Source organism: Gadus morhua, chromosome 9 (assembly GCF_902167405.1).
Source record: "Gadus morhua chromosome 9, gadMor3.0, whole genome shotgun sequence".
Lineage (NCBI taxonomy): Eukaryota > Metazoa > Chordata > Actinopteri > Gadiformes > Gadidae > Gadus > Gadus morhua.
In genome coordinates, this window is record NC_044056.1 from 18021597 (window position 1) to 18045789 (window position 24193).

The 24193-nt window shown below is 43.4% G+C and overlaps 3 protein-coding genes across 5 annotated transcripts in view; 2 read left to right on the plus strand and 1 right to left on the minus strand.

The window, feature by feature from the left end:
- The first annotated feature begins 819 nt into the window (after window positions 1-819).
- On the plus strand, window positions 820-3447 carry slc10a3 (solute carrier family 10 member 3). Its single transcript, XM_030366644.1, has one exon. It carries the CDS (start codon window positions 1418-1420, stop codon window positions 2831-2833), a length of 1416 nt encoding a protein of 471 aa, XP_030222504.1. The 5' UTR covers window positions 820-1417; the 3' UTR covers window positions 2834-3447.
- A 4487-nt stretch (window positions 3448-7934) lies between these two features.
- Window positions 7935-24193, plus strand: part of fanca (FA complementation group A) — a 109492-nt gene continuing 93233 nt past the window's right edge. For 2 of the 3 annotated variants that reach the window (XM_030367318.1, XM_030367319.1), the window contains exons 1-25: window positions 7935-8130; window positions 8785-8897; window positions 9176-9272; window positions 9628-9791; window positions 9913-10008; window positions 10199-10272; window positions 10695-10822; window positions 11395-11505; window positions 11692-11755; window positions 11943-12055; window positions 12147-12223; window positions 12741-12882; window positions 13034-13167; window positions 13506-13616; window positions 13787-13882; window positions 13974-14036; window positions 14164-14252; window positions 14422-14482; window positions 14719-14768; window positions 14961-15031; window positions 15375-15488; window positions 15823-15956; window positions 16104-16168; window positions 16655-16754; window positions 16883-17070. In XM_030367318.1, coding sequence (XP_030223178.1) covers window positions 8076-8130; window positions 8785-8897; window positions 9176-9272; window positions 9628-9791; window positions 9913-10008; window positions 10199-10272; window positions 10695-10822; window positions 11395-11505; window positions 11692-11755; window positions 11943-12055; window positions 12147-12223; window positions 12741-12882; window positions 13034-13167; window positions 13506-13616; window positions 13787-13882; window positions 13974-14036; window positions 14164-14252; window positions 14422-14482; window positions 14719-14768; window positions 14961-15031; window positions 15375-15488; window positions 15823-15956; window positions 16104-16168; window positions 16655-16754; window positions 16883-17070 — 2510 coding nt within the window. In that variant the 5' untranslated portion in view covers window positions 7935-8075. The remainder of the gene's footprint in view (window positions 8131-8784; window positions 8898-9175; window positions 9273-9627; window positions 9792-9912; window positions 10009-10198; window positions 10273-10694; window positions 10823-11394; window positions 11506-11691; window positions 11756-11942; window positions 12056-12146; window positions 12224-12740; window positions 12883-13033; window positions 13168-13505; window positions 13617-13786; window positions 13883-13973; window positions 14037-14163; window positions 14253-14421; window positions 14483-14718; window positions 14769-14960; window positions 15032-15374; window positions 15489-15822; window positions 15957-16103; window positions 16169-16654; window positions 16755-16882; window positions 17071-24193) is intronic. The other variant, XM_030367320.1, reaches the window with a different exon arrangement.
- On the minus strand, window positions 18381-19944 carry LOC115551522 (olfactory receptor 52E4-like). The gene has a single exon (XM_030367327.1). It carries the CDS (start codon window positions 19802-19804, stop codon window positions 18884-18886), a length of 921 nt encoding a protein of 306 aa, XP_030223187.1. The 5' UTR covers window positions 19805-19944; the 3' UTR covers window positions 18381-18883.

Genomic DNA, 24193 nt, shown 5'->3' on the forward strand with positions numbered 1-24193 from the left:
GGAGTTTATTTATTCGTGTGTGTATGTGTATGTATGTATAGGTGTATAGGTGTAAAGGTGTGTGTGTGTGTGTGTGTGTGTGTGTGTGTGTGTGTGTGTGTGTGTGTGTGTGTGTGTGTGTGTGTGTGTGTGTGTGTGTGTGTGTGTGTGTGTGTGTGTGTGTGTATATATATATGTATGTATGTATGTATGTATGTGTATATATATATATATATATATATATATATACACATAGAATTTTAGATCACATAGGTAAATATTTGCTCACTGCTTAACTCTCATGCGTGCTGACAGCTAGAAGGGGTCTGAATATACGGTGGGAGGCATAGTAGATTGTATATATGATAGGACCAGGCACCCCTACGTTTGCAAACATACATTGAGCCAGCCAAGCAAATCGCTGCCTACTACAAAACGGGAAGCCCTCCGGGAGTAGTAGTCTGGTGCCAGGTTTCACTGTAGTGTTTGTGGTATTACAAAAAAACATTAGCATGCTCTGAAGCCTGGTGAAACGGGAACAGTCACAGTCGTTTAATGTGAGCCTTCGGAAACCACCTTGATAAACAAGGATATAAAGTTGAATCTAAAATTAACAAACTGTTTACATAGTCTGTTATTGTTTCTGTATTATGAAAATATTCAACAGTTTGGCCTTTTGGCATCATGCAGCCAGACATTATGTAGTTAGATCCACATACACGCACTAAGCACACTAAGCAAACACACACTAAGCATACACACTAAGCATACACACTAAGCATACACACTAAGCACACACAGAGGTAAATGGGTACAGACAGACGCACAGAAAGATAGATGGATTGACAGATAGATAGCAAGTTCCTTGGTAAAGCGGTGTTTCCCACGGACGACCCCCTGAAACCTCCCCCAAGAGTTTCTCTCGTGTGACGTATCTTTCCATATTCGCGTATGGACGTGGACTTTGGGCGGCTCCTATTGGTTGTGAAAGCGTCTTATTGAGTCAGTCAGAGAGGGAGGGTAGAAACAACAAGCTGCCGTAGACGGAAGGGCTATAGTGGGATGCTTATAGCTGTCATCGAGGTAGGATACAACAAATACAAAAATGTGATGCTCCCTCTTACCAAGACGGACACAATTTCGTTTCCCGAAGATAAATAGAAAGCCTCCATATCGTGTGGCATGGATGTGTCTTGTTCTGCCGAGGGTTGCCATTGGATGGGGCGGGGTGATGTTTAGGTTCCGGTATAAAGCAAGATAGAAAACAGGCATTCGGAGAAATGTGGCACCGGCTACCAACGCAGTTATTTTGTACCCGAGAAAATGAGGAGTTTAGCCGCTTTTTATAGCCGGACTGCGGTCTAAGAAGACAATCTAGAGGGGCGACTGGAAATAGCGGATCTATGCGGATCCCATCTGCCCCCAGTCCGTCAATACGATGAGGATGCTATTTGCATTTTGTTGTCTCTTCCTGATTACCGGAGGAGCGGACCAGGTGACGACGGGCAAGTCCCCAAGCAACAGCGACAATACGAACGTGACGGCCGATAGCGACCGAAGGTATATTAGAATCGGCGACGGATCATCGCACGAATTTGAATTTCCCGAAAACACCAACGGCGTGATTGTTATCTCCAGTCAGTACCGGAGCACCAACGCGAGCAGGAAGGGGCGCGAGAGCTGGAAGCAGACGCTGAGCGTCCACTCGTTGGACCCGGAGGTTTTATCAATCCTGAATGTGACTGACGGTGGACGTGCGGGGCCAGTTAAAAGTTATATTATCACAATAAGGTCTGGTTTGCCAGGCACAGCACAGTTGCAGATCCAGCTCCTGGACCTAGATCAGGACGACGCCATGTCAGTTCTGATTGAAGAGAGGACAGACTACTCCATCAGGGTGTCAACGCCAGGAAGTGAGGATGCTTCCACCCTGCTCATTCAACCCGGGGGCTTTTCCCACTTCTCAGAGAACCCCGTGCTGTTTGCCTTGCTGCCCCTCATCTTCATCAACAAGTGTGCCTTTGGGTGCAAAGTGGAGGTGGAGGTGCTCAAGGGTCTCCTGAGGAGGCCTGCTCCGTTGCTACTTGGGGTGGTGGGACAGTTTCTGGTGATGCCTTTGTATGCGTATTGCTTGTCCGAACTGGCCTCCCTGCCCAAGGCACTCTCTCTAGGCCTGGTGATCACCTGCTCTGCCCCGGGGGGCGGTGGGGGTTACCTCTACAGCCTGTTGCTAGGCGGCGACGTGACCCTTGCCATCTCCATGACGCTGGTCTCCACGGTGGTGGCGGCGGCGGCCATGCCCCTGTCGTCGGCACTGTACGGCTGGCTGCTGGGCGTGCACGCCGCCCTGCACGTGCCCTTCATCAAGATCCTGGGCACCCTGCTCTTCATCGCCATCCCCATCTCGCTGGGCATGCTGGTGAAGCTGCGGCTGCCGGGACTCACCAGAGTCCTGCTGGCGCTCATCCGGCCCTTCAGCTTTGTGCTCATCGTGGGCGGCATCTTCATGGCCTATCAGATGGGCGCGTCCATCCTGGCCAACGTCCGGCCCCAGATAGTGGCGGCCGGGGTGACCGTGCCCATGTTCGGCCTGCTGGTCGGGGCGGCCCTGGCGAAGACGGCGGCGCTGGCGTTGCCACAGAGGAAGACGGTGAGCATCGAGGTGGGCGTCCAGAACAGCCTGCTGGCCCTCGCCGTCATGCAGCTGTCCTTCCAGCGGGCCGAGGCAGACTTTGCGTCGCAGGCACCCTTCATCGTGGCGCTCAGCAGCACCTCGGAGATGCTCCTCATCGTCCTGGGACACTTTGTGCACCGGAGGTTCTGCGGGACGGCCACCCCCAGGACTGTCACCTGATTGTAGCCTAGTGGGTGCTGCCCCCCCCCCTCTCCCCCTCTGTCCCCTATTCCCCCCCGCCCGACACCTCCCAACCCCGATAACCTGTGTATGGATGTGGGCGCCCCATGTTTGGGGCGACCGTCCAGCTGCGCGAGGCGACATTTATTTAACAATCAACTCTCCATCGGTCAGCGTTGTGCACATAGTGGCGGCTGGGCTTTACTTTGGAGGGTTCTTTTTCAGTGTTTTCATGTAAAACCAAAGGCCTTTTACCCTCCGAGCTGTTTTGTGTTCTTTTCCAGTATGTGCTTTTTAAACAAGATTGTACTGTGAGGTACTTGATGTGTCGATACACATGTGAAGAAAAATACTTATAAAGAAGATATTTTTCTACAAATGTTTTTTTTTATTTTAAAAAACAACAAAAAAACATTGATTTGTATCATGTTTACAAGTGGTCCAAGTGTCTTAGAAATGCAAATTTGAAAAAAGGATAATCTGTTGTTTTTTAAGGACGGGGAAATATGGATGTTTCAAAGTATCTGCTATTGATTGTGTTTTCTGGATACAGGAAATCTTGTACTTGAATATTGCAAGAAAATAAATGAAAAATAAATGCATTGAGAAAATCAGTTTACAGTAGCCTATGTCGCTGGGATATTGAAATGAATGCAAACTAAACTCTCTCGCTATCGTGGTTAGTTGGCGGCTTCACGACGAGATCTCCACAAAGCCTTGTTGGTAATCATCATTCTTGTTAGTCATTTTCGGTAAACTATTCACTGAATGCTTTCGACTTTTACAAACAAAAGCTGGAACAGTAAGATTGTGTGCACATCATTTAAAAGACTGGACACGCATTCCTTTGTCTGGCCAGAGGCCTTAACCAGGGAGCATTTTTTCATTACAGGAAGCATTTCTTTACTTTTCACCTTTTTTTTTCTCTCTCGTTAAAAGCATAATGGCGGCCACCGGCACTAATTCTTCACACTAAGCTTTTGTAGTGGAAAAGTAAAGTGTTAAAACATGTTTTTTTTTCCCCCTTTTGTGTGTGGCCGAACCCACCTTTCAACCAGACGCAAAACCTGCCTGACTGAAGGTTGTTGGTTTTGCAGTGAAATCTGGTACCTTTTTATACCTTTCATCAAGGTGCCACAACATTTTATCCCTACAGTGGGCGATTACAATGCCTCTGAAGATGACCTGGTGATGGATTGCTAAAGAAGAATCTAATTCTAAACAGCAGAATGGCCTAGGTTTTACATAGTACAGTATACCAGGTTGCTGATTCAACATCCTGTCTGTTGGAAGTGCTGATGCAATGTCAGTGTGTCTGTGAGTTGGCTATAATCGTTGGGAGATATAATACACACACAAACACAATATCGGGTGTAGACAAATTGGTAATCTGAACAACATGATCCCTAGTTACAGCAACAAAGCTACCCTATTATATTACTCATTGTAAGGATTCACACTTAACAATAACCCTTTACTTTGCTATCCTTTGTTGGTGCTTTGAAGTCAGTCATTCAGATTAATTTTAGACTCCTGTTTCACCTTGTTTACAATGTTGAAAGGAGCTGCTGGGGGGGAATGTTTTCCTCTTGTAGATTTTGGTATTGCATGCTGTAGCACAACACATAACCTTCGCCCCAGTTCAGTTCAGGGTGCTGGGTGCATGCACTAACTTTTGCTGCCTGTGAGCAACAAAGCTTGGCCCAGTTTGAAGCAGCTTATACAAGCGTCATTGTCCAATTGCCAACAGTTTTCTACCATCCTGTCCCCAGCTCTCCAGAAATTTGAATTGCAGTGAGACTGTAGGAATGTGAAATTATTTTTGGGTATTCATGCTAAAGGCATCGGGTAGTAGATGTCAGCTGCTGCACTATCAATTCCTTTGAGATAGGCATTAATGTGGTGGAAAGGGTTAAAGTAAATTCACACACATTTTGGAAGAGTTAGAGAAGCGTAGAGGTCCAGCTCTGAGCCAAAATGTAGCTTCCTGGATCATAGAGCTTTGTCGGGGGACGATGTTTTCATTGTTTGAGACAGGTTATAATAACTTTATAGGGAGGATCACTTATTTCAAGAACATGACGATACGTTTTGGAAACCTTTGATATAAGCCAATGAAAATCAAGATTTTGTCAATATAACTTAATAGACGAATACCGGTATGTTAACAAGCCATTGCGTGTCTGCTCATGATGTAACATAACCTACCCGTTATGGATCACTTTTAATTCATACAGGTTGGATGGGTAGCGCTGCGGGCCTTTTTACTTGACAGTGCAATGTTAATACATTTTTGTCTATAGTGTGCTGCTTCAGTGGTTTTAGTAGACATAGTCTGATAAGACATTGTTGTGGTGGTGTTAGTAGACTTAATATAATTATATATTGTTTTTGTGGTGTAAATACTCTATAATCTAGTGTGTGCTTCGTTCAGCAGAATTTAACCATTATTATTAGTAATCGGGCTGTGTCAGAGAATGGTGAGTACGCCTTTTCTTATCTTCCAACATGTTCTGTTGTGCAACCTAGGGTTACTTGCACATAGGGTTGTGGTGAACTAATCTTATAACCAGTGTAGGGTATTTTTACACACAGTCTAGGATAAAGTAAAAAGAATGTGCGCTTACTTTAGGAGATCATTTTTCCCTGCTTGAGGTGGGAAATTTGTTATTTGTGTGTGTGAGAACGGGTTTATATTGCTAGGCCCTCAACTTGGGGTTATTTTAGCATATAGCAGTTGTGGGTTTAGAGCAACAGGGTTTCTGAATCACCCCTAAATGAAAATTTACACTTTGCCCCATTCAAAACTTCCATTTTCTTTCAAGTTTCACACTGTGTCTGTAACTTGTCTCTGTCACAATTAAACTTTGCTGTACTGTACCGCCTACCAGGTCTTCTTGGAGGATTATGGAGGAATTGGACATCTTCCTTTCGAACAGCCCGGAAGAGGGATCCCCCAAACCCTCGCTGATTCCCTCCCCCCACTCACAAAGGTGGTAACCAACTCGACCTTATATTCACCAAGAACTGCTCTACCACCGACCTTACTGTAACACTTCTTCATGTCCCTCACCACTCTTTATCTTACTCTCTTCCCCTCTTTCAAACTGACACCTCCTTCTACACATACTGCGCCTAGCCGCCACAAACCTTTGCACCCTGTGTCCCTCTATTTGCCTCGTCCTGCTCTGTGGTTGATAGATTCGGTGCGTGCTGACCGAGCCACAAGAGCAGCTGATAGACAATGGTGCAAATCCAAGAGCCCTGACAACCTTCATGCCTATGACCCTCTTCTCTCCTCTTTTTCAGTCTCCTTATCTGCACCACCAAAGCTCAATCTGGACAAGACTGTGCGGCTCTTCCTTCCAGGGAATAAATCAACCACAATCTCTCCATCAATGTTGAGAACTCTATGGTGTCTACGGCTAAAAGGGGAAGGAACTCCTGCATATGCATGCTCCACAACATCAGCAGGATACGTGTGTTTCTCATTCAGAAGGCCACGCAGGTTTGTCATTTGTGTGTCATCATGTCATTTTGCAAATAGACTACTTCGACCCCCATCTGGCTGGTCTGTCAGCATGTACCATTCGACGTCTGTAGCGCATCCAGAAGGCAGCAATGTGGCCAGTCAACCCACCCAAGTTCTCATGCAACACCGCGCCAACGCACTCTGCACCGGCTACCATTTGGATGCTTGAATCCGATTCATGTCACTGGTACTTGCCTACAGTGCTGCAATTTGGCTCAGGCCCGTCCTAACAACCGGCTTGCTGTGAGTGGTCCCCAGATGCTGCTCATGAAGGAAACTGAATTGAATTGAAATAAAATTAATAAGAAAATGTCTATCTGCTTTTTTGACCAATTGCAGGATTCTTGTAATTTCTGGGTTGTATTGTCATGTTTGAATGCATTTATTGTAAGTTGATTTGTATAAAAGCGTCCGCTTAACAAATATAATGTAATATGTAGTGCTTGTGTGTGAGTGTGTGTCTGCGCATGTGTTGTGTGTGTGCGCAAGGTCATCTCTTTCTCAGACACAGGCCATGTACTCAGCTGTCTTACACACACACACAAACACACACACACACTGACACACACACAGACACACACACACTGCTTCTGATCTTTTTTTGTCTGCTGTCTGCAGGCTAAAAGCAAAGTAGTTGGTAGGGCAATTTGCGGCCTGTGTGTGTGGGTGGTGGATGAGACAGGGGGCGGGTGGTGGATGAGACAGGGGGGGGGGGGGGGGGGGGGGTGGATGAGACAGGGTGGGTGGTGGATGAGACAGGGGGGGGGGGGGGGGGCTGGTGGATGAGACAGGGGGGAGGGCGGCGGCAGGTGGGGTGGGGTTCAGAATCATCTCTTCATGTTCATGCATTCAAATAAGTATTTGAATGCATGAACATGCATTCAAATACGTCAAGTGCAAATTTTCTTTCTAAAACGAAGGTACCGCATGATATAAAGGACTGATACCAACACACACACAAATAATAATGTATTAACAGTGCCTCCTCTTTATTTTGAAGGAAGCAAACTCTTTCGCTGTAACCATAGTATGACACCGCTGTCTAGTCTGTAAGTCAGTCTGAATGTGTGATTATTAGGAGCATTTGTATTATTTCAAAAATGACGGCTCATTCACCAATTCTCAATTACTAAATATTTGGGGGGGGGGGGGAAGTCCATTGGAGTCCAGTAATTTATAATGGGACTCCCATTATTTACTTGAATAAATTAATTATCAAGCTCAAGTACACTTTATGTGGTTAATATGGAATAAAAGGGCTAGGAATTAATAATACCCACCCACCCACCCACCCTCCCAAACACACACACACACACACACACACACACACACACACACACACACACACACACACACACACACACACACACACACACACACTGCTCTCTGATATTTTTTGGTCTGCTGTCTGCTATTGTGCTAAAAACCAATACACACAAACTGTAGAACCTGGTTAAAACCAGACTGTGTGAAATAGGTTGAAAGAAACTCAGGGTTAGCTCTTGTCCATCCAGCCGGATAGTCCGGATTGGCTTCGGTTTCATCCAATGAGTCGGAAGAGCGCGAAGACACATGACGTAAATGTCATATCAAAAATATGGCAGTGCAGAACGAAATATTTATTAACTAAGGTTAAACAACATATAGATAGCTAAAGACGGCTACTACAATTGGCTAGTAGCATTTAGGTTTACTTTTCACAATAACAATATGTCACTAAATCTGAGCTCCGTTTCACAAAAAAGGACTCTCGAAAGCATCCTTGGTGAGTCGAAGGGTTTGTTTCCTCTCCTTGTATAACGTTCTTCGTGTCGACGTCAGACTTCATGTGGTTTTCTGTCGGTGATACTCTGCCATATTTAGACTAAAAAGAGTTGTGCCTTAATGTAAAATCCTAAGGCAACCTTAATTCACGTAACCTAGGTTAATGAAAACTTTGTTTTGCCACATCTCGCATGAGAAACAGCAGTTTCGAACACACCAATGTCTCACATAATAACACATCATTTTACGAAACTACCAACATTTGTTAGTTTGCTTTAAAAATGGCGGGGATCGTTGCGTTGTGACGTAATGATTGATGCACAGTAAATTAATTGTGACATTATATAATAATTTGCTGTTCCTATATAAAACATTGTTTTAAAACGATATTACCATAGCACTCTAACCTATGGTAATACATTAATATACCTGATGGTTTATTTATGTGATATGAATCGGGACTGAATTCCAATATGAGATGTTAATGTTGACTTTCACATGCGCTCTTCTATCCATCTTTAAATATTACACCAAAATCGAACTATTTGTCACACCAATATTACTGGTAACTGCCGTTATTTGTATCTGCAGAGAAGAATAATCATTATATTGTGAAAATGACCGGTGATATATCAACTCCACATTCAATTCACAGCTGGTCGTGTGACAAAGAGGCCAAAGGTGGAGGATACCAAGGAGCTCCAAGAGGCAGCAATCCAACTGTTGTACCGACACCAGAACATCTCAGGCCTGCTCTCGGAAGTCGTGGTTAGTTGACTAAGGCGTTGTGAGAATAGTACTTATTAAGTTTGGTTTCAAACTTGAAATGTGAAGTGAGATGGTTGCATTGGCATTTGCATTTGCGACAGTCTCTTGTAGTAGTAAATGTGTTTGTCCTATGGAATGCATAGGCCTTGAGTCATTTGTGTTTAAAAAATATTATCAAACAATAAATTATTTAAATTGGTCTTAACTCCCTATGCGTTCAATACCAACTACTGAGATAGAATGCCCCTGGCTGCCTACATTTATTTTCTTCCTTGAAGATTCAACGGCCTTCCGCAGACACGTGTGTGGAAAAAGCGCAGCAGAAACAGACTGTCTCAGAGTTTCTTCCCTCAGCTCTTACTGGATCACTTCTATGTGAGTTTTGACCGTTTCCCTTCATAAACAACGTTGTTTCAAGTATTGGGCCATATTGGTGGCCTTGGTTTGCACTTTGCATCATCGGATGCCACATAGCAGGAGAAAGAGTGCTTCCCTCCGGATGCCAGTAATGACATCTCCTCCTGCACTATCCCCGAATGCTCTGGCAGCATTTCTCGGAAATGGCACGTCCTAATTGTTTTCCTGTGTTTTTGTGTCTTTTGTGGGCTTGAGGTCACTCTGTATTGGATTTTCTCTGCATCTCTGCATGCTCAGTCTGTTTGTGTTTAACAATGTGTATGCAATGATTGTATTTATTTCTGTATTCTTTGTATTTATATTTCATCCCTAGTGCCTGTGTTGAAGCGGCAGGCAGACAAGCTTGGCGTGTCGGTGGTCGCTCTTTCTGTCAGGACTGTCCTGAAGAGACTGAGAATGACTTGTAATGATGACGATGATTATGAAGCTAAAGAGGGCAATGGGGTCAAGAGAGTTCTGCTCACCTCTTGTCAGCGAGTAAGTGTTGGAATGATTGGCTTGCATAGTGGACACTATGCAAAAACAATCGGGGCCACTTCATTTCGGTAGTTCCAAAGTAAATATGTGGTTCTTATGTGTGTGAACGTGATCCCTTCAGGTTCAGCTGTGTTCGCTGCTGCTCTCAGCCAGAGAGCTGCTATCTCTCGGAGCATTCTGCCCCAAGCTCTTTTGGCAGGAGTACACAAAGCATCAGGTGTGTTAATAAGCGTCAGTATGTTCTTGTGTATGTAAAAATTTTGGGTATGCTTAAAATGTTTATAGTTCGAATATGTGCAAATTGGTGTGCATAGTATGAACAGGTATAACATCATTCAAGATTTTGGAGGAAATAAATATAAATGCATCATTTAGATATTTTAATTTCATTTTTTTGTCCCCTTTAGACACAGTACAAGCTAGAGGTTGCACACCACCTTTACGCTCGGGACATCCTGAGCATCAAATACATTTTAGAGAGGTAAAGTGATCTTCACTCTACTTTTGTTAGTAAAAAAAACAACATACTGGTACACAAAGATTTCCCTTGCTGCTATCGGCTAATCGGTCATGTCAGGGTGACGAGGGTGATTATTTTTTTTTATGATATGCAGTTGTTGTTGTGTGAGGTTGCTTAAACAATCAAACTAAAATAATGCATAATACTTAAATCCTCTTAGATTCACTTAGGCTTCAGTTAAATACCACACAACTACTTTTTTGTGTAGCAGCCCAGTACCACAGATCCCTTTTGTTAAAAGCTGTGTAATTATATCATGATTTAAAAAATCAGAAACTGTATTCTATCCAATGGGTTTTATCATATAACATATTTAGTTTGTAGACTCTACCTTCCCCAAACCAGCAGAACAACATATCGGTTCATCTGTCTTGTCTCTGCAGCGATGCAGAAGCAAGGGTGTGGATGGTGGCTGGGTTAAAGTCCCTCTGTAGTAGGACATCTCCGCAGGCGCAGCAGGAAGAGGTGCAGGTGGACGAGGAGAGAGACATTCAGCAGGCAGTTCTTTCCTGTAAGAGATTTTATTTGCCTCGTCTGGCTGAGGAAAAGGCAGTTTGGGTTGCCTCTTCTGTAGTTATTTATCATTATAAACAAAAACATCAGCTCTCTTATGAGCACTCAGTCATCAACCTTTTGTCTGACTTTACATGACATAATTTAATAGATATATGTACAAGCGAGTTTCGTAAAGAAAGTATCGGTGTCTTCAGCATTAAGATTCATGACAATTAGTGTGTTATCTATTAATGTACTTTTGGTATTTAGTGTGTGAACATTGAACATAGCCTGCTTGGATTACAGTCACCAACAGCAGGAGAAGGGTTTGTTAATAGGTTGTTGTTACCGAGAAAGGTGTTTGAAAGCTTTTTACATTTCCCCCAGTGTCTGAGCTTAAACGCTAGGCTGTCAGGAAAAGATGATAAAACATTTTGTAACCTTTTTGAATCAATACCTACGTCTAGCTGACCTTGATAGTGACATGTGATACCTACAACAATGTGTGTCTTGAATCAGCCTATCAAGGCTATTGTTAAACATACATAACCTATCTATTGTTGAGGAATGGCTGACTGTGTGTTGCAGCGGTGGTGGGGGTCCTGGTGGGGAGTGGCTTTGAGGAGAACAAGGGCCCGGCGGGACCCAGCAGGAGGACCTCAGTCACCTGCTGCTCTATACTGGACCACATGCTCTGTTGTGAGTCAGGCTTTCCTCCCAGCTATGCTAGTCGTGATTGATTCTTCAAACAACTTTCCTTTTTCTAAAAAAAGAATATATACAAGTGGACGCCTATTAGAATTCCCCTAACCATGATGCATAATGCTGTCTGGCAATAATGGACAGCATAATGGATGCCTCTATCCCTCACTCTCACTCACTAAGGGCTCCTAGACAGCTTGGATATGTTGCAAGGCCAGCCATGCGGTGAGGCAGCACTGGAGAATTGGTGAGTGCTCAGCCTTACTATGGAGACATAGTGCGTTGGTCCTACTCAGTAGAACCACTGTGCGAAAAAGGTACTACAAGATAGACCCACCATGGAGCATAACAATCCTTATCATAATGGTAATGATGGTCTCTTCTGGTCTCTAATTTCAAAAAGTATGTCTCTTTTTTGTCTCCCTCCTGCACAGGGTCCAGCTGCTGGATGCGTCTCTTTGTGGCACCTCAGCGTCGCCAGAAGCCCTGCGCCGCTTCTTCATGCACAGCCTCACACAGACACTCACCTACAAACCTCGCCTTAAAGGTTGACCACCAGCGACCTGTCCCACTGGAACACTCCATACACTCCAAGGCACGCCATGTCTTGAAATGTCTCCTTTGGCCTCCGTCCACAGTGTCAGATGCCATCGCCATGCAGAACGAGTGGAGCTTTACTAAAACCAGCAGGTTGCTGACTGTCCTGTTTCGTAAGGTGAAACATCTTTTCATATTGCATGTTGACCGGGCCTTGCGGTGTTGGAGGTGTGCATGTCTGCGACGCTGCATGAGAGCATGTACCCTTTGGCAACGTGCTTTGGGGAAAAAAAAACGTTTCCCTTGTCGGGTGTCTCTCACCCTCTGCCTCTGAATTCCACAGCCCCCTGTGAAAGCCTGAGTAACGGGTAAAGACTGTGCACGATTTGCTTTTCTCTCTCAGGCCACAGTTTTTTTTATTTGAAAAATAAATGTGCTGGGCGCAAGCATTGGGATTGGCACTTGAATGTGGCATGTATATAAGTGAATGTCTTCACTACTGAAAAGGTCATCTTTAGGTGCTTCATGTTTGTAGAAATAAATCCTCAAAAAGATACTTTTGAATTCTGAACTGCATTTAACCCACCACTAAATCCTCACTTAGTAGAGAATAACCGTTTGCATCATGTTGCATTTCTTTATTGTGTGTGTGTGTGTGTGTGTGTGTGTGTGTGTGTGTTGCACGCCTCATACAGCTGGCCATAGTCTTCAGTGTGGAGGACTTGCTCATTCAGCTGCAGCAGGTGTTGGAGACTCACGAAGTAAACTGGCAGAACGTCCTCAGCTTCTTGTCCACCCTGCTGGTCTTCAACCCCAATGCCCAGCCCTGCCTCAGAGGTCCCTACATAATATCATGATCATTATCGTTTAATGTAGTTGACTTCTTAGTTACGGTGTGTGTTGAATGTATTTGTTATTGGAAATGCATTTAGTAAAATCCAATGCGTTGGATTGAAGGATAAATACCCACTCTCTCTGCCGCTACCAGAAATGCTGGGCAAGTTGCTGGCTTCAGCATTTGAAAGCTATGATCTAGAGAACATGATCACAGCCTTCTTGCTGGCTCGCCAGGGGGCCCTGGAGGGCCCCAGCTTCTTCCCCTCCTACAGCGAATGGTTCAAGGTTGGTCCTACACTGACCCAAGTCCCACACAACCACTGTCCACTCCTGCCCCAGAACAGCTATATCTGCACTGATTTAGACCAAGAGCCACATGGGATTATCATTTTTTTTATGGAGTGCGTTTCGGCCCTTCATGATCTAATTTTTCTTTTGTTTTTAAATGTAACAATATACCCCTGATCACAAACAAAACCAGTGACAACAGTACATTTTACTTGAATTTACTTTTCCTCACAATTTTCTTTTAAAAACCTTTTAGAACTTTATGCTGATTGTTTAAAATTACTTTATTATCACATATCACACTTAATGTATCATTTATTTCTTCTTTATATTAGCTATCTTTTGGTGGACATAGCAGTTACCATGGGAGCAGCAAGAAATCTTTGGTGTTCCTGCTGAAGTTCCTGTCCGATCTGGTGCCCTTTGACCCCCCTCAGTACCTCAAGGTAACCCTTGTTATAACCCTACACCACTATAGCTTTAACCAACAAGATTCTAGAGGTTAACCTGTGCGTAGGTACACCGTACAAGTGATCTGATCCCTGCCACCACAATTTCCATCATCCTACTCATCTGCTCAGCTCGGATGTGCATGTTCCAATCCTTCGTGTCGTAGGTTCACCTGCTGCATCCCCCCTACACAGCAGTGAAGCACCGCAGCCTGCTGCAGGAGTACGTCTCCCTCGCTAAGACAAGGCTGGCCGACCTCAAGGTGAGCCCTGTGTACAACTAGATAAACACTCAATTATCTAGACAAATAGCTAAATACCTAGGCCCGATTCCTAATAGCATTCCTTCTGTAGGTGTCAGTGGAGGACATGAGTATGTACGAAGATGTTTCTGGGGCCACTGGAGAACCGGGGAAGGTAACAGTGACTCTTAGTGGTTGGGTTCAAATATTGCGCTTTTCTGACTACTTGAAACAATACAACTTGGTTGATACTGGGTCTTTGATGAGTGTTTGCTGGTGTATGTGGGTTACTATTTCCTTAGCACCAGTGTCAAGCCTTACAGGATGTGGAGAGGGCATTGTCTCTGTTTACAACCACAGGAAGAATCTCTGCCACAGTAATGGAGGCCAGGTATTTATGCGGCAGATTATGACCCTACATAAGTGTAAATATAAAGTACAATAAATAAAATATTATGGTCACTTATTTACACCTTGACCCAACCCGTACACCACAATGGGAGATGTAAAATGACTGAGTTAAAGATGGTTGACCGCCTCTTTCCAATCTCTGTGAACAGTATATTCCGGAGGCCGTATTTCCTCAACCGGTTTCTCCCAGCCCTGCTGACGCCACGTGTGGTGAGACACAAGCGTCTTTAGTCTGACCCGACTGCATGGAATATTAGCTTTGCAATCCATGTTTCACAGTACCTCAATTCACATATGGGATTTGGAAACAAAATAGTAAAACATAAAATGGCAAAATACATTTGAGTTAATTAATCAGGCAGTTACGGGTACAAGAGTTTGGTACTGTTCTAACTGTCCTGCTGGAGTCTTCAAAATGTTAATTCTGTGTATATGACTGTTTGCAGCTTCCTTTGAAGGCTGACCTTAAGATGACTTTCATAGATGCCCTAAAAAAGTGAGTAACAAAATGTGAAACATGCAACATCAGAAATTGTGATATATTTTATAACATCACATATCCTATTTGATTTTGATTTTGGCCAACTGAAAATCGAAGTCAAACTGTCTACACAGACGGCCCACACAGAATCCTTCGTACAACAATCAATGTTAAACATTGTTTGAATAATGTTTGTGTTGGCTTCAGAACTGAGAAGATCCCTGCCGGCCAGTACTCTTCCTATGTTGAGGCATGTCAGAGGCAGAGACAGCAGAACAGTGGGTATCTTATTTGATCTCCTTTTATGTTCTGTGTACTACTACTACTACTATGAAGCGGCAATGGTCAACTCTATATATGTATCTTTGTTTTGCTAGTTATACTTTGTTCACCCATTAACCTTAAGATAGTATTGTTAGCCAATTGGTTACATTGAACTAACTATACTTTTGTGTGTGTCTGTGTGTGTGTGCTCACATGCATGCTTGTGGAATGAAACCATACCCCTCTGCAGATAGTTGTTAACACTGATCTTGTATTATTCGTTCATTTTCTAAGACATACTTGCTTGTATATTTGTGTGTAAGGGGACTCTGAGTTGAATGTGTTTTGGGTTCCCAGAGAAAGGGACATCATGTATAGAGAAATATGACGGTGATGATAGTGATCCTCTGGATGGGTTGAATGTTCAACTGAAAGCGTTTAGGAGGCTGGTGAGAGTGGGTGAAGATGGAGGTAAGTGGAAACAGAACGCGCATATGCATGAACAAGCACAAGCTCACCCTGACCCAGACATATGGCAGACACGATCAGTCACTAAACAAAAAAGCCACACAAAATGTCGCATTAATTAGCTATACACTTTTTTTAAACCAACCGTCTAATTGTAAACGTTATCACTGTTCTGCACTTTGTTTTTAGAAAGTTGGTCTTGAAATGTGACTAGTACTACAATTTTGATTGTATGCTTCAACTCTTCTCATTCTTACTTTGGATAAAATCATCTGCTTAAAATGTACCAAATGTAAATTTACCAGTCTACTTCCTCTGGTGGTCACACCCCCTACAGAGTTCTCTGCACAGCTGGCCAGGATCTCTCACACCCTGGGCGTTATCTTCCCAGACCGGGCCAGTGGCACGGACGAACAGCGGGTCATCAAGCTTCACGTAGATGAGCCTCTGACGTGCAAGCTGCATGTCAAAGTATGCATACGGCTTGAATCACGGTTCCTTCAGTTCTCTGTTGGTGCAAGCCAGTGCAGGCTTGATGACAAATGACGAGTGATGTCATTTTGTCTGGTTGTGGGTGTTAGTTCCCATCTCACATGTTGTCTCCAATGTGTTCCCTAGGTGGTCGACAGTATCCTGAGAACCTTCTGCCAGTGTCTTTTAGATGCATCTAGTCCACCCAATAGGTAGGAGCCTACACCCTAGGGGCCTTAGGCTACACATGCACCAATGATAGTATTATTATCCACTTCATGCATTTTAGTGATCAATAAATCGGACACTCCTTGTAATATTAGATGGAGAGGGCGGTTGCATATTCTACTGAGGTCCTTTTTAAATAATCCTTATCTATAATCTCTAACATCCTTTTGGCATTATTACAGCCATCGTTAAATTGTATTTTACATTTTAAACAAATATATTTCACAAATTAACATTTACTTTTTTATTGTTAATTTACAAAGAGAACACGTAGTTTATAAAGGAATTACAAATCTAGTTGACAATGCAAGTTGCCATACAACTTCAATCCAAAAAATGATATCTGGGGGACTACATTGTCTATTTTGTGGTGGACACATGTTGAACTCGTTATTATGTTGTTTTTTTTTACATAAAGAGTTCAACCTACTTGTATCATAGTTCAACATGTCTCCTGTGCATTTCTCTAGACAAAGTCAGTGGGCAGCCCGGTATGTCGATGTCCTGCTTGGTCACACAGAGCTAGTCTCTGTCCTGATGCACAGACTCTGGGACCTGTTTCATAACAAGGTAACATGAAGCACTAGCTTTTCATTCATACACATCTGACTTTCGATGCTCAACATTTCCCTGGTCTAGTGAATTATTTCCCATATAATATATATCTTCTTCTTTTCTTTACCCCTATCTGTCCTAAGGGGTCATCGCTGACCACTTCCCATTTACTGGGTCTTGCTGCTATTGTAGTCCACCTCCATGCTTCTCGCACCCATAGTCCTCTGTTGCAGATGATGCCCATTGTGGTGTTCCGGCCACACCCGCTCACAGAGGCCCTGAGCAACGCCTTGCTCTGCAACACACAGGACAACATGCTCTTCTGTGTCAGGTGAGAGACTCGATAAGTGTGTGTGTGTGTAGCCAAAGAGTCTGACGTATCTGAATTAGTTTCAAAGACGAAAATACAAGTTAACTTATTCAATATAGTATTATTAAAGAACGTATTATCTTTGTTAAAACTAGGTTAAGATATGTATATTTTTTTTTGTTAAATTCCCTTTACATCCCAACAATTTTCAAAATCTAGTTTACTCTGGCTGTTTTCTTCATATAAACTAATCTAGCTCAGTGTTATCTAGATCAAAGGAACTTTGGCTTTGACTCCCTGAAGTACATGAACTGCGACATGCTGCCTGCAGCCGGTTTCCCGCGAGGCACCACCGCCGCGAAAGACACCACCGACCGGCAGCGGGCAGCCGGCAGCAGGCAGCGGGCGGTTCAGTCTACTACAGATTTATGTGGAAGTGGAAGAACCAGAGACGTCGGAGAACCCTAATAAGGCGTTTGTGATTCATAATATGGTCTGGAGGCGCACACAGCTTTTGGACGTGATAATATGTATTATATGATATAGATATCTATGTATTATATCATATAGATATCTATGTATTATATGATATTATTTAGATATAGAGCTCCAGGAATCCCGTGTGTTCTAGAATATTTACAGAACACGGCTAAAGGCTGTGTGCGCCTCGCCATTGCAATACATCCACTGTAAACAGAGCGCATGGTACCTTGCCTGCAAGCTGCTCAGGGCCACACCCCCACCCTCCTCCTTGACCCGCCTCTCTCCTCCTCATTTGCATCAAAGCTACAGACACCGAAACTGCGCCTTTGGGGAAAGCTCAATGTGCGACTGGCTCGTATTGGCTGTAATTCTGCACCACCAAAAAATGTTTATATAAGAGTCTTTAAAATGTAATTATTTCCGGTACATTTTTCTGGGGATTCTGTCTTGGAAGAAAGGGAAATACACAGGGAGGAACTATTCACTGTTGTGGTCTCATGTCTACCCAATAGTTAAATAGATGTAAAACTTAATATAGAAAAAAAATAGTTTTCTAAATGTCAGCAGAAAATCTAACCTCAGGCTACAATCGAAATATAACAGATTAAAAAAAAAAAATCTAATTAATTACAGGCTCTGTGATTAATTAATCTCAATTAATGCTTGCATTTTTCCGAGAAAGTATTTCAAAATAATTTAATTCAAGTAAATTATGGCAGATGAGTGATTTAATGAATAATAGACATAATGGACTTTAAAGTTCAATGTCTTTTATTTAAAACACGTCTTTCATTAACATACGGTGCATTTTAAGATCAAATTAATAACATTTCCATCTCACTCAAGATTCAATGCATCTCAATACCTTACTAAAGAGATTACAGATAACGGTGTTGCTATTTACAGTTGTTGAAACTTAAATTTTCATTTCACGGGGCCGAGCAGAGTCTTCTCGTCTGCCTCCATTTTGTTTCAACGCAAATGACGCACCAGGTCAAAGGGCACTATAGAAGCGCGATTAATCTGCGTTCATTTTTTTATTAATTTGACAGCCCTCATTTAATTGTATGTTGCCATAACTGTTATGACATACTAGATAAGTCACATAATGAATGAAAATGCAAGGTGCTGCAGGTACGATTTGTGAGGGTAAAGAGAGAGCAAAAAAAAGCGAGAGTGCAAGACTTCTCCTGCCATTTGAGTGGCTTAAAATTGGCAACGTTTTCAGAAAAAGGTGCACTGTCAAACACAAGATATTCTCAAAAACCAGCATTATATCTTTTTGGTTTCAGATTGAAGTGAAGTAATAATATTCCTCTGTCTAGAGTAGCTCATTGTCTGACAAGCACTGTTATTTCAGCTTGAAAAGTGCTACAATATGTTGAGATATCTCTTTCATTTTAAATCCATACATGAGAGGATTGAACAGAGGAGGAATCACAACATACAGAAGAGATACTATAAGACGAACAATATGCGGTATGCCAGAAGAAATTCGATTTTGAATGATTTCAAACGTAATGATAATGGTGAAGTTCAGAAATATAACAAGATGGGGGAGACACGTGTTAAGAGCTCCTCTCCTGAAATCCCTGGAGCTCCTCAGACAAATTAACAATATACTTGTGTAAGAAAACACAATAAATATTAGATGTGGAAGTATAGAAAGTACCGTTGCAAAGAGCCCATATGCATTGCTTACAGTTGAGTCCCCACACCCTGCCTTGACAAGCGAATAGTTATCACAAGTTATTCTCATCAACACAAACTTGCATAGTCCTATATTAGTTGACAAAATAATAGCAATTCCAATTTTACAACAAGGTAAACAAAAGGCCAAAAACAAAATTAATTTGACAGTTTGTGTCCTGACAAGGGAGTGGTATTGGAGTGGTCTGCATATGGATACATACCTATCAAAAGCCATCGCTGACAACAGTGTGAATTCGCAACCAGCATACACGTATACTAAAAAACTCTGTAGCCGGCAGGCAGGACGGGATATAGTTTGGGTTGCTGAAAGCAGATCTATAAGAAGTTTTGGATAGACGCTTATGCTTCCAAACAGGGCGTTCATCAGCAAAGCAGCAACAAAAGTATACATGGGTTTATGAAGGCTTTCGTGTACATAGATGACATATAAAACAACGGTATTACTGCAGATTATTAAAATGAAGAGCAGGAGAGTCATTGAGAAATATAAATATCTATATTTTGCAAGCTGTACATGCCCTCCAAGTATAAGATATGTAATGTTGTAATTACCATCCATCTGGAATCAATGTTCGAGTGCAATTAAGGTATGGTCCTTCTGTTCTTTTCTTTGCCTCAGTGCACAAAGGATATCTAAAAAAGACGTATGGAACTGTTCTAGAAATATGGGTACAGGTTGCTTCTGTTATCGAGCCCTTGAGAGCTTTTACATCAGTCTATGTTTGAAGGTTTGCTCATTTTATTGTTTTTCTAATTCTCAGGGGATCTCATTACAATCCCTCCTTCATGTCCAGTTTTAACTAAAGTGGATGGACCTAGAACTTAATCTTGCAGGATAATATATTATTGCATCATGTATACTCATGTATGTTTGTTTTTGTTTATTGTTTAAGTTCAGTTTATTTTAAAAGTAGTATTTTATACGCTCAATGATATGCCTTCGTTATATGATCAGCTCATATTTTATTTCTTTGTACAGCATACACAAAACACATGTTGGTTTTAAAAAATATCAAATCCATATAATAATAATAATAATAATAATAATACATCAAATTTATGTCGCGCTTTTCGAAATGCTCAGACGCTTCACAATAGCAGCTAAATCGTACTAATTAAAATAACAAAACAAAAACTGCAAGCAGTTATGCAGGGGTCCAAGAAATGTGCATTTCGCCGGCACAACGCGAAGCATGTGTTCAAAACAAATGGGCACGGCGTGTGCCAAAAGATGCAGCTGACTCCAGTGAATCTGTGGATATAAAAGTTTTGACTGTGGGAGATTCGGTGTGGGAGTTATAGCCCAAAACGCGTTTTCAGAACATTCCATTGGCAAATTAGGAGACACACAATGTCGTAGTTTTTTGGCGCCGCCTTGTGGCGAAATTTTACGAAGACAAACAAACAAATCAGAAAGTTTAAAAGTTAAAAGCAAGGGTTAAAAGTGTGTTTTGAGGGCTGTTTTAAATGCTGAGTGTTGACATTGTGGATGTCGTTGTGGGGAGGGCATCCCAGAGGGGGGGGGGGGGGGCTGCAGCAAAGGCTCTGTCTCCCCAGGACCGGAGATTGGTCCCGATGGGGTGGAGAAGGTTGAAATCAGCGGACTTGAGACAACGGGCAGGGTTATGGCGTGGAGAAGGTTAGGGAGGTAGGGAGGGGCCAGGTTGTTGAGGGCTTTACGGTGAGGAGTAGTATTTTGAAATCAATCCGGTATTTGACGGGAAGCCAGTGGAGGTAGTGGAGTTCAGGGGTGTGGTCTGAGTGGCGGGACGAAGTGAGCGTATGGGCTGCAGTGTTTTTAACATATTGCAGTTTATTAAGTAAGTGTTTTGATGATCCGTATAGGATGGAGATACAGTAATCAAGGTGGGATGAAATTAATGCGTAGACCAGAGTTACGGCGGCTGAGAGTGATAGGGAAGGACGGAGACCAGTGATGAGGTGGAAGAAGGCTGTTTTTGTAATCGGGTTCATACGGGGGAGGAATGAGAGGGTGGGGTCAAGGATGATACCTAGGTTGTGGAGGGGGGGACAATTATACCCTCAATATCTTGGGAGAGGTCCTGGGTGGAGCGGGGGAGAGATTTATTGCAGTTTAGTTGGAGGAAGTTTTGTTGCAGCCAAGTTTTGACATCGGTGAGGCAGGTGGTGGGGGTGCAATGGGTTGCTGCAGAGATGGTCTTGGTGGTGAGGTAGATCTGAGTGTCATCGGCGTAGCAGTGAAAACGGAGGCCATGTTGGCGGACGATTCGACCAAGTGGGAGAATGTAGATAATTAAAAGTCGGGGATGGAGTACTGAAGGCTTGGGGATACCATGAGGGCCTGGGGAGGTAGGTCATTTGCAGTTGAATTGAAGTGACGTATTTCAGAGAGATAGAAAATGAACCAGGTGAGAGCAGTGCCAGTGGTGCCAAGTGAGGACTGGAGGAAGGAGATGAGGATGGAGTGGTTGATGGTATCGAAGGCGGCTTAGAGGTCAAGGAGGATGAGGATGGAGAGGGAACCAGAGTCCGCAGAGAGACGAATGTCATTTGTGACCTTTTTAAAAGAAATGTTTCCGTGGTGTGGCTGGAGCAGAAGCCGGATTGAAAAGGTCCGTATAGGTTATTGTCGTCGAGGTGTGATTTTAACTGGGAGGCAACGGTTCCTCTAAAATTGTTCGAGAGGAAGGGGAGATTGGAGATGGGTCGGATATTGCTCAGTGTTTCAGGGTCAAGTGCAGGTTTTTTTAGTTGGGGGTGACGGCAGCGAGTTTGAGGGCGGGGGGGACGGGAACCGAAAGGAGTTTATAGCTGAGGTGATCAGGGGAAAGAGTAAGGGGAGACAGGCCATGGCTAGGGTTGAGGGCATGGGATCCAGGTTGCAGGTAGAGATTTACATGCCAGTGAGTATGGCAGGTAGGTCTGCTGGGGTGATTTCAGTGAATGAGGAGACTGGGTGAATGACAGGAGGGGGTGGTGGAGGTCGGAGAAGAGACAGTGGAGGTGGAGGAGGTCAGTTGGCCGTGTATAATGTCAATTTTTCTTTGGATGTGTGAGAGGAATAAGATCCATTTACTGACATTGAAGGAGTTGGAGATGGTGTCCATAGGTTTAAGAAGTTTATTTATGGTGGAAAACAGAGTCTTGGGGTTGTTGATCCTGATTGTATGACGGAGGAGTAGTAGGAGGAGCATGCACTGTTGAGGGCGTTTTTGTATAGCTGTTGGTGTTGTTTGTAGGCATCTTTGTGGATAGTGAGACCAGTTCTATTGGTTAGCCGTTTGAGTTGGCGGACCTTGGATTTGAGGTGATGAAAATGATCAGTGTACCAGGGGGTGGAGTGAGTGAAAGAGACAATCTTAGTTTTAATTGGAGTGAGCTGACTGAGCCAGGATGAGAGTTTCATTAAATATTGCAACCAGGTCAAAAGGGGAGGTGTTCTGGAAGAGGGCGGAGTCAGGGATGGTGTCGGCCAAGAGGGAGAAAAGACCAGAGGGATTGATGGATTTGAGATTCCGGAAAGTTATAGAGCGCTTTTGCTTGGCTTGTGGTGTGGGGATGAGAATGTCCATGGTGATAGCCAGGTGGTCAGAGATAGTGACATTGGAGCTGGACAGATTGCTGATTATGATGCCGGTGATGCAGACAAGGTCCAGTGTGTGTCCTTTTTTATGGATTGTAAAATCCACATTTTGGGTGAAGTTGAAGATGATTATGATGTCCAGAAGTTCTTCAGAGGTTTTGGAGTCGAGTCGACATGTATGTTGAAGTCACAGACTAGCAAAATGGATGGAGTGATGGCACAGAGTTTCGGCAGGTCAGATAAGAAAGCTGAGTTAGGTTTGGGGGGGGGGGGGCGATAAATGACTGCAGCAACCAGGGGTTTGGGTCCAGACAGTTTAAAAACAATGTGTTCAAATTAGGGGGGGGGGCGGGATGGAGATTGTACTTGTAGTGATGCTTTGTCTGAAAAATGTGTCTGTTCCACCACCAGGGCCACGGAGGCGTGGCTTATCAATATATGCATATCCCGGGGGTGTGGTCTGATTTAGTGAAAAATATTCCTTTGCTTTTTGCCATGTCTCAGTTATGCAGAGTCCAGGCTATTGTCAGTAATGAATTCACTGAGTATGAGGCCCTTGCTGGTTAGGGATTGTGTGCTGTTTAGGGAGTCTCTGTGGCTGATGATGGTTTGTATAGGGAGAATTTCTGGTGCGAGTGTCAGTGACAGATGTGGCCGGCAGGGGGAACTGACGGGGGGAACAGTGCTGAGGTGAAGATGTTCCAGGGAGAATGGGGTAAACAGTCATGATGCACGTGTTGTTGATCAGATTGAACACTGTGCTGTAGGTTAGCTGCTAGCATTTGGTTACCCCGTCAGTTTTGGTGAATACCGTCTGGCCTGAAGAAATCAGAACGGTCCCAAAACAGATTGAAATGATCAATGAAACCAAATTTTTCTGTGCTGGTGGACTGAATCCAGGTGTCAAGGCTTAGGAGTCTGCTAAAATGCCCCACACCACAGCCTAGAGAGGGGATGGGACCAGAAATGTAGATGCTCTTCTCACAGGAGCTTATGAAATTAAAACGATTTTTAGAATCATTTGATGAGCTCTGTCTGCTGACGAGCTGTGTCGCAGTTCCGACATGGACAATCACACGTCTAACTGACGACGGGTGGTGAGCGCAGTAGCCCCGGAAGTTTACTAGTGATCCAGTTAAATCCACAAACCTCAGGATTTTAAAGATTTAATTGACTTTGAAATGTCCGAACAAAACAAAAAAAAATTGAAAATTCCCAATAGAAATGTGAGGATTTTTAAAATCTTTAACTGTTGGGCACATGTGACAACAAGGCCCGTAATTAACAGGCCTCTCAGAATTACTCCTAGGAATTGCACTAAAGTTAACCTATCACTAAAGGTACTCACAGCTCAAAGTAGGACTTGGGAGTGAGTGACCATCG

Coding starts and splice junctions, on each gene's coding strand:
- slc10a3 (XM_030366644.1), top strand. CDS start 1,418: ATGAGGATGCTATTTGCATTTTGTTGTCTCTTCCTGATTACCGGAGGA.
- LOC115551522 (XM_030367327.1), bottom strand. CDS start 19,804: ATGGATGGTAATTACAACATTACATATCTTATACTTGGAGGGCATGTA.